The sequence below is a fragment of the Motacilla alba genome, chromosome 5, assembly GCF_015832195.1.
Source record: "Motacilla alba alba isolate MOTALB_02 chromosome 5, Motacilla_alba_V1.0_pri, whole genome shotgun sequence".
Classification (NCBI taxonomy): Eukaryota; Metazoa; Chordata; class Aves; order Passeriformes; family Motacillidae; genus Motacilla; species Motacilla alba.
Genome location: NC_052020.1, coordinates 57,080,100 through 57,090,126, shown reverse-complemented (window position 1 = coordinate 57,090,126; position 10,027 = coordinate 57,080,100). Strand labels below are relative to the sequence as shown.

Here is a 10,027-nt window from a genome sequence, read left to right as displayed (position 1 = left end):
TCAGAGATTCACAGTGCTTGTTTCTAACTCCTATTTGGGAGCCAGTGTTAATTCCCCTGACCAATAATAAATTTGAACATACAAACAATAGAATGCAGAAGTGGCAGCCCCTTGGATCAGATGCTGACCAGAGGAGAGCTCCAGCACACAGTGGTCTGGCTCTTCCCCCGTGAGCAGACAGCAAAGACAAGGAAATGAGCAGTTCAGATAAATGAGAGGAGCAGGTCAATTCCATTTACCTGCTAAGAATCCGCTCCCCTTTCCCTGTGCACCTGTGGGGAAGGGTCCCCTCTCTCAACACCTTTCCCCTGCTTTGTCAGAGAGCAGGGCTCTGCCAGCCTCTCCTGCACCTGCTGAGCACCAAGGAAGCCTGGCAGAAAGGAGCAGAGCCCACTCCTCCTTCTGCTCCAGGCACTGCAGTTTTGACTCCTGTCAGTGGACATACCTCACCCCGACCAAATGCCACATCTCCTGCAGTGCTGCACGTTCCAGCCAGGCTCCCTCGTGCCAGCAGCCTCACTCCACTCATTCCTGGCATCCCAGGAAACCCACACTGATGGAGCAGCTTTTAATCCTCTGCCTAAGAAAAGAATATTTAAGAGGAGTCAGGAAGAAATACATCACACTTGGTCTTCTCAAAGCTGCACGGGGCTAACACTGGGCTTGCCACTTATTTCCCTGAAGAAGGAAAGGCTGTAAGCTCACAGCTGACTGACTTGTAACCCACCAGGACAGGGATGGGAGCCAGCTGCCATCTGAAAGCAAGCAGGGAGACAGCAAAAGCTGTGGGGGAGCAGACTGATTCTCTTTAAATGGATTAGCTGCTCACAGAATATTATAACATTCTAATCCCCTCCCAGTTCCAGACCTTTCCTGACACTCATGCGCTTTATGATCCTACTCTCACTAGATAAATATTAAAGAGCAGAAGGAGCATGAAAGAGATCGGTAACAGAGGCAAATACATGTGTAGAGGAGTGGAATGCTGCTGAAGCACCAAGAACCAGGGAATCAAAACCTGTGACCTTACAGAATATTCACATTTCACATGAAATCCCAATGCAGTAATCATTTCAAGGCACAGGAGCAGACATTGAAGTGGCATAAAGCTCTGACAGAACTTTTAAGTGATCATTGAACCTCTACTTAACAGGCAGCAGTTTAGAAGCAGGGTTATAAAGTTTCTGCAAGGTACAAGTGAAACCATGGAAAAGATATTTTAAAGTCATAGAGGATGAGAAAAGACTCATGTAAGTGTTCTAACAAATTTTGTCACCTGCCATCATGGCACTCTTGATTTCATATCCCCAAGTCAGACTTAAATTACTTCCAGTTCAAATTAGCCCAGTCATTTGGGCTGGCTTTCAAAGCTCAGCTCAGCAGGTGGACCTGTTATCCTCCTTGAAGAGCAGCATCATGTTGAGCAGATCAAAAGTTTTATTTGCATTACCCAGCCAGCTCCCAGCCATGGAAAGGTCTGGTCTGTACCTCTCCCTGCCTCTAAATAAGCCTGTGACATTCACCCTGGAGAGCTCTCAGCTTCCTCTCCAGAAAGGGAACATCAGCACCACAAACCATGCAGAGATGAGGAGGGAGGCAAAGCCTAGGCCAGGTATTTGGCACACACCTTTCTCCAACCACCTGAACAACCTCCCTTGGTGAGGTGAGTCCTCAAAACACCCATCACTGCCTTTTATTTCATTAAAGCAGACTTGGAAGCAGGTGGAAAAGCTGACCCCTGAATCACTGGTGATTTGATGTCCAGGTTCCTCACCCAAGGGACAATTTGAAGATAAATGAATGGTTTAACACCATCCCCTGCATTTTACCCAGGCAGAGCGAGCTACTTCCCAGGTTTCATCTGCCTAGAAACACCCACAAGTTTGCTGCTTTTACTAGTCAAGCTTTCCCACTGCTGCTTTTTACTTTGCAAATGGAGATCAGAAGCCAAAGGGCTTCACAGCCTGGGTATGTCAGAGCACAGCTCATGAATGTGTCATTCTGCTGTCTTCAGCCATCTACTGTAATCACACTAAAATATTTTAACAAGTAGACCTCAGTGTTGATTATTTTCCCCCACACTTGTTTGAAAACCAAAAAAATGGATGCCCAACCCCTCCACAAGGCGCTGCTCTATGAGTGAGACTTACCAGGGACACTGAGGGTGCCACCAACCTTCACTCCCGGTATGCACAGGGACTCTGTCATTCAAGGTGTGTAGCAGGACCAGGAATTAGCAGAGTTTGGCTTTCTCCACGTCCAAAGGTATGACAGAAAGTGCTGCTGTGATCCCAGTAAGGGAATGGCAGCCATGAGCAGCATCAGCAATTCAGACCCTGCCTGGAACCCTCTGCTTCCCCCACATCCCAGTGTGGGATTCCCAGTTGGTCCTACCCACCAGGTTAAGCCACCCCAGCTGCTCAGCAGCACTTGCAGGCTCTTAGCGCCAAATATATGGAAAGTCAGAGCAGCACTGAGGATGTTGGGAAGTTTGTTTGGCGAGGTGGGATGTGACAAAAGGATGTGGCTTTGAGAGGTGTGTGTGCAGGGGTACAGCCAGGATGATTGAGGGCTGGATTGGGGTCGGAGAGAGGGGGATGCTGGAGGAAACAAGAATGGGAAACTTGGTCTCTCTTGATTTAGGCTCTTGAGAATAGTTGTACTTTTCCAGAAGGTTCATTTTGCTTTATTTCCAAATATGCAGTAGATGTAGCTTTTAAACGGTGCTTAGGGTCCAGCGTTGCAAAAGGCCAGTCTTGGATATTGCTGCACTGGGGGTGTGAGGGAAAAACACATTTATGGGACCAGGGGGATTGAACATTAAATGGGCTCATTTTCAAAATCAACGTGTTGGGCCCACACACTCATCTTGTAAGTAATAGGAATTCTGGTGGTGAATCTTTATCCTCAGGGATGCTTTGGATGGTCTGCACTCCCTTCCTCAGAGACACAGGGAACTCCAAGGCAGATAAAAATGGGGGTTCCTGTTGAATTCTAACTCCTGGCTGCAAACTGCCTCGGCTAAAGCAAACACACTCCACTTGATCCAAACCAATACATGTTCTTTTAAGGCATTCAGTTTCTCATTGAGGAAAAATGTTCCCATCAAGCTGCAGGTGACATTTAAAACCCAACCCTAGTATTTTAACATTTAGATATTAAGCTGAAATGAAAATAAGGGTATTTTGAGACTTGTCACAAGAATTAACTAGCCCACAGCCATATCAGTATTTATACCAACTCCTTAAGTGCATTTGGGTTTTACATTTAGATACAAACAGAACTGCAGCCTGGCCTTGGACAGGGGTCACTGTGGCCATGTGGAACTGAGACAAAGGTGAATTAATAAGTGAGTCTAAGGAAAGACTTCAAATTTACAAAGTTGGGATAAGTATTTAAAAATCTAGTTCTTTGTATAAAAATTAATTCTTCATAAAACATATGTGATTGAAAAAGAAAACCAGCAATTTGGATGAAGATATTTTGATGTTCACATATTTATATGGAAAAAAAAAATCCACAGGTGTGTTCCACAAATAGGCAAATCAAGCACTTAACCAATTGTTTGTTTTGAAACACTTTTTGGATAATTTTGAACAGCTGTTTCTCTCCTCTGATGGTTCTCAAACACCCAAATTCCAATTTTAAAAACCTTCACCTTTGAACCAGAGTAAATGCTTGTTTCAGCTCCCAGCCTCTGGATTTGACATTGATTCTGTTTAAAGCAGATTTCAGAGGACAGGTTGGATAAGAGAGCACTTGGTGATGAGGAAACTGAAAAGCTCTTTGTGCTGTGCTGACACCTCCAAACTGCTGCTGCTCGTGGTTTGCACAGTGAGCAAATGGAGGAGGAGACACTTGCTCATGTACCTGATATCTGCTATATCACCAACACAAATTATCAAACTGTGTGCAGAGATCTTCCTTTTATTCCAAGGAAGATCATCAAGATGTAAAAATATTTGATGAGCTACTTACTCTTAGTTAGGTACTACTCGTTGGACTGCACCATGATGTAAGGGCAAAGTGTGTGCAGGTGTCCAGAGGAGAGAGAAAGAGGGAAAATGCTCCTTTTTGCACAGTATGTGTCCAGTGCCCAAATGTCAAGGTAATCCCAGTGGTGACAAGAAAGAGAACTTTTTACATTTAGTAACATTTATTTCTGCATTCGGTATCAAGTACATAAGTGCAAATATTCAGAGTCCATAATTAAGTCCAGTAGGAACTACAGAGAATGTAATACAAATCGTAATAAATTGAACATGCTGGAACTTTCCAGTTACCATACATGTAAATCAGCCTGTCAATCCTTTACGACAAAAGTACTGGGTTTTGTTTTCTTTTTTTCTTTTTTTTTTTTGAGTTATACAAAACTGATTACCATAAGTACTGATTACTGTTTATTTTATTTGTGCTGGAAAACACTAAAACATCAGTCTACAATTCTATATAGTTAATAAAGATGAATCCAACCAGCAACCCAGTGACGTAGAAGCAATTTTAACTATTGCATCAAGTGCGCTAAGCAGGAAAGCCCCTAGCCACATGTAACATTAAAAGTTATAGAAGCAATGCCAATAGAAGAAGGAAAAACACTAAAAAAAAATTAAATAAAGAGGTCAATATTATTTAGGCTCTCACCATCATGCACTTTATAAGCAACACAAAAAACCACATCTAGTACACTTTTCTCTTTACTATACTTTAGTGCTTGACACAAGTGATTGCAAATATTCTAAGTGCAGAAGCAGCAGGGGAAAAGCACTGCTTCTGAGTTTTATGTTTCTAAGATTATGGTGTCAAGAAAAAAAAAAGAATGATAAATTTGCAGTAAAGTGTAAGAACAGAGCTGTTTTCACTCCAGATTTCCCCATTATGCACTACTGTAGTCGATGAATTCTTGATGTCTGCTTTACTCTGCCTTTCTCTTAGCACCTGGGATTTTAGCTTGAATCCTAAAAAATAAAGAAAAAAAGGAAAAAGGATTATATGGTGAGGCAGTTATTCCATTCCAGTGGTTCCCCACTTGGACTCTTATGCAGGGATAATCCCTGGTCCATACTCTGTGTGTTGTCTGAATTAAAGTGCCATGAGAAACAGAAGTGATGCCCATCTAGGTGTTCTTACAGGCCTGGTTTTGGGTGGTTCATGCAATGTAGGTATATGTTCAGTGATATTCTCCCCCCAGTATTATTTGTCCATGATCTATCATCTACAGAAAGCCAGGAATAGAGTCTAAAAATAGAATTTTCAGAACAAAATTTCAAAATATCACCCAGTTTTTCTGCCTGTTCCATGGGGATTTGAAACACTGAAGATCATGGTGCTTCCAGGTATTTGCTTTCTGTGACAGGGTGGTACCCCAATTCCCACTTTGGTCATTAATGCTGTCAGCTCATGTGAAAAAACAGACTTGGAGTGGTCAGTGGGGAAGAGAATGAACTCATTCCTTCCTGTTTGTCCTGGCCAGGCACCAGTGTGGACACCAGTCTGTGACTGGGCTGCTCTGCCCACAATTTCCCCAAACAGCAGGGGAGGGGACAGAAGGTGGAGTGCCTCAGTCTGCACTCAGCTGGGAGGGTTTCTCCAGGGATCTCAACCTCTCACATTCCATGATCTGGGAGGACACCACTGATAGGACACAGTGTCCCCAGGAGCACCCAGGTCCCAGCCACCCCCAAGGGCACCACACCCTCACACAGCTGGCCACTGAACTCACTTTGCCACGACCGTGTTTATGTGGGTCCGCACCAGCCCCAAGTATTGATCAATCTGTGCCTGCAAAGAGCAAGAGGAGACCAAGTCAACGAGGCAACAACCAGGCAGAGGCACCCCAAATGCACCCTGCAGACAGACATACCTGGTACTTGTCATATACAACGGGGAGAGTAAACATAGACACCACAGCTGAGGAGGAAAAGAGCACAGTGTTATGTTCCTGCAGATCACATTCCCCCAGAGGAGAGACCTACTTCGGTGGCAAACACATTATCGTGCCACTTGGTCAGCTGATCCACCAGGGAGCTTTGTATTAAAAATGCACTTTGCTCAAGCCTCCCAAATATGGAATTCCCCATTGCTCTGGGACTGGGAGCTGCACAAAACCATAAACTGCAAAGTAGCTCTAGCAGGAGGGACAGCATAACAGAACAATGAATATTCACTGGGAAGGGAAATAAACGTTGGTGGTTTAACTGAGGGGAAGGCATGCCAGGGATAGGCTGTTTTGTCTAAGTTGAAATCTGGAGGGAGTTCAAGTTAAAAATAGATTTTTAAAAGAAATGTTGATTTTTACCCATTATCAGAAGAGTCAGGCCATTGAAGAGGGCTCCCACGTAAGTCAGCAGCCACATTAGTACTGCAAACTAAATTAAAGATGGATCATTACATCACCTCCAGTGCCAGCATGAGAAGAAAGTAGTTTGCTTAACTAGCTAACATAATGGCACATTAGCCTTTTTTAATGTGGAAGAGAGTGGTTAAGGCACATTAGGAACAAAGTAGTTTTTCTAGGTGTATAAACCCCATTCTCTGTTCTGCTTCTCACCCTCTTAGCTCAGCTTTCAAGTCTATTCAGGGCTTAAATTGCATCCATGTAGAACTCTGCACTGAGATTGGCACAGGCAGATTTCTGCATCCAATTTTTATGATGGCAGGGGTCACCCCAAACAGGTTAAACAGAGCCCTGAAGTGGTAATCCCAGGGACTGATAACACTTGAGGCTGAAAGATGGGTACATTTTCCTAAAATTCTTCACTAATTTAGGAGCCTAACCTATGTCTGCTCTCTTAATGATCTTCCTTTTGTTCTAAAGGACACCTGCTTGAGTGTAAGGCTAAAAATCAATAGTTATTTCAGCAGGGGGTGAAAGATCTTCTTCCATAGCAGGAAAGGCCACCAGAGGAAATCCAGATTTACAGAGGGGACCATTATTTTATAGCAAAGCAATAAACAGCACAGTGCTGGGATTCTTCTAGAACTGAGGTGGAGCTAAGCTGGTTCTGCAAATTTTACATCCTGTATTACCTATCAATACATTCAAATGCCAAACCTCTAAAGCGCTGGTAACAGTTTTTAAATCAAAAAGCAGGGCAACTTTCATATTTGGAGCTATACAAAACTAGGTTTCATGACAACCCTGTCAACACGGGAAGCAGCTCTTTGAAATGTAGATTGATCCTCTAGAGAGGGGTTAAAAATATTTAAAGCAATCCTACTTTTAAAGAATCCACAAGGTCCTGAACGAGAAAGAGTCTCCTCAGCTCTTTGACTGTGCTGTTGACGTATAGCTGGAGACAATCTGTGTATTTCTGGATCTGGTCCTGTGAAAGATTCATCTCCATCTCCAAGTAGGCTCTGCCAGAAACACAGGTCCCATTACAAACCTGGGAAGTTTCCCCTGCTGTTCACACAGAACCCATCCACCCCACCATTCCCTCCTTCCCAGACCTCATTTCTTTGTGCTGGAGCAATCAATTCCCCTCCCTGCAGGGCGAGGGCCATGAGCACACCCTCTACACCCTGCATGACCCATCTCTCTGGGTGATGCTGCACTGGGGCTGGTCACCTCCAGCCTCACCCTCTTCCACACAGAGCCTGGTCTTGATGTGATTTCTCTCTTTTTCTCACCCAAAGTGGGATACAAATCTGACCTGGGAGATTTCCCTACGATTTTCACCCCTCTCCCATCCTGAGTCACTGCTCAGAACTGACCCAAGTGAAGCAGAAGGAGCAGCACCCCAACAAGATTCTTTTTTAGTGTGTGTGTGTCTGTGAACCACACCAGTTCCATGACCTGCTTTACCAACTGGTCGGCACAGCAGAGGAGAAAGGACCACTGTTCTTGTGGAGCAATCCACAAGAAGGTGCCCTGTGGAGAGTGGCACCATCACTTAGGTATTGGGTTGCTGGAGAAAAGATATAGATGCCTTCTATGCCCAATGGATTGTGCCCAGAAACAATGCTCTTTTCCCTTGCAGGTATGCTGTATTATCACCAGCTCTAAAGAAACTCCTTTTCTCTGTTTGCTTAAAATTTCCTGTATCTTTTTGAGAAAAAAAAAAAATCCTGTGTCCTAGAGGATGATGATTTTTGTGGTGTTTCATTTTTCTTTCTCTCTCCAGGATCTAAGCCGACAGAACCTCACAATTTTTGAGACATTGCGAAACTATCATTATTTCCTGCTTTATGAGCAAGAAGAGAATTTCTTCTGGCACAAAAGCAGCGCTTGGGCACCACCACAAAGCCACTCACTTGAAGGGGTGGCCCTCGTCCGTCTTCTGCACGGCCTGTAGGACGGATTTGTAGATTCTGAAGCTGATGGTGGCCGAGAGGCCGGCCAGGGCCAGGTAGGCCACGACGCTGACAACACTGAACTGGGTCAGGGAGAAGAGCAGCAACAGGAGGCTGCCAAACACGATCCCCGTCTGCTTGATGTCACGCCAGTACAACAGGTCGATAGCTGGAGGGAGAAGAACAAATTGTTAAAGGCAGGTAGAGCATTCACATTCTCTGAAAAAATCTCTTCGCCCAGGATTTTTCTCCTGGGAAGCTGAGAAACCTCAGAGGAAAAGGAAAACAATTCTTATCTCATTTGCTTCCCCTCTGTTTTGCTGATGTGGAATGTGTTTGGAGATTGTTTACCCACAGGTGATTGTTCCAGTGGATTTTGGTGAGAGTTGTTTTGATTCAATGGCCAATCAGGGCCAAGCTGTGTCAGGACTCTGGAAAGAGTCACGAGTTTTCATTATTATCTTTTTAGCCTTCTTTAAGTATCTTTTCTGTACTCTTTAGTATAGTATAGTATTCTTTAATATAATATAGTATCATAAAGTAATAAATGAGCCTTCTGAGAACATGGAGTCAGATTCATCATTCCTGCCTTCGTTGGGGCTTTTCCCAGCAAATACAACGGGCAGGAGCTGCAAAGGCACCGGCGGTGGCTGCTACGGGCCCTGTGTGACCCTCGGGGAGCAGCGACGTCTCTGCTCACAGCAGCACCAACAGGAGCTCCTCAGCACGAGCAGCAAAGGGACTGGAGCCACAGGCTGAGGAAATTACAACCGATGACCTACTTGAAATGCTTGTTTTGCTTGTGCCTGTGCCTGGGTTAGATAAGATGGATGAGTATCTCCAACCGCAGCACGGTGGGTGGGTCTCTTGCGGCAGCGAGGCAAGTGCAAGCTGGGGTTTGTGTTGTTGCTAGGGCTGTATGGAAGATTTCAACCTACCTTGCATTAGTCTTAAAATTCAATTTTTAAATTTGTTTTTGGTTTTTACAAGTTTAAATGCCAAATGCTTGATTAAAGCGTTTTCCAGTTTTGGTTGTTGATAAATGAATGAGAAAGTTTGGGGTTAGCCACAATAAACCATCTTCCCATTCAAAGTTTTGACAATTTAATTTTGTTATTTCGTAAGTTTTGAGAAAGCAAAAGACTCCTGGTTTTACCACTGCTTAATAGTTCCATGAGTAGGAAACCATTTTTAAGATAAGGCCTTCAAATACAGAATAATCTCTCTTGCTACTCAATCCAAGCTCAGAATCAGAAATAAAAAAGAAAAAAAAAAAAAAGCTTTCTGCTTGTTATATAACTTCCCCTGTCCATGGAAGGTGCTGGATAGAACAAAACAAGTGCATAAGACCATTTTCAACGAGTGCATTTTTACATTTGTAAAGCAGTTAATTTTTACAGTGTTTTCCACCCACTTGGTATATTTTATTTCAACCTCTCCAGCAAAAAATTTTAGTATCAGAGACAGCCACTAAAATAGAAAAATTTTATGAAAGGATTGAGGAATATCCAGTCCACAAAGGTGAATTTTAATCTGTTTACACCCACAACCTGTATCTGAGAGGACTCTTCATCCAGCCAGAGAACGTGCTCATGACAACCTAAACAAAACAGCTTTAATTTCACACACTGCACAAGTCCTCAAAAACAGCTTGAACACAGCATCAGCCAAACAGATTTGAGAGATGCCACTTGTCAAATCATTCTGAACAAAGAGTAAATTCAGGAAAACTGCA

The 10,027-nt window shown here is 43.7% G+C and overlaps 1 protein-coding gene across 2 annotated transcripts in view; it reads right to left on the bottom strand.

The window, feature by feature from the left end:
* Positions 1 to 4,137: 4,137 nt before the first annotated feature.
* Positions 4,138 to 10,027, bottom strand: part of RTN1 (reticulon 1) — a 117,290-nt gene continuing 111,400 nt past the window's right edge. For both annotated transcript variants that reach the window (XM_038137886.1, XM_038137888.1), the window contains 6 exons: positions 8,254 to 8,461; positions 7,218 to 7,356; positions 6,296 to 6,365; positions 5,861 to 5,907; positions 5,720 to 5,778; positions 4,138 to 4,955 (listed from right to left, as the gene is read on the bottom strand). In XM_038137886.1, the coding sequence (XP_037993814.1) occupies positions 4,913 to 4,955; positions 5,720 to 5,778; positions 5,861 to 5,907; positions 6,296 to 6,365; positions 7,218 to 7,356; positions 8,254 to 8,461 (566 nt within the window). In that variant the 3' untranslated portion in view covers positions 4,138 to 4,912. The remainder of the gene's footprint in view (positions 4,956 to 5,719; positions 5,779 to 5,860; positions 5,908 to 6,295; positions 6,366 to 7,217; positions 7,357 to 8,253; positions 8,462 to 10,027) is intronic.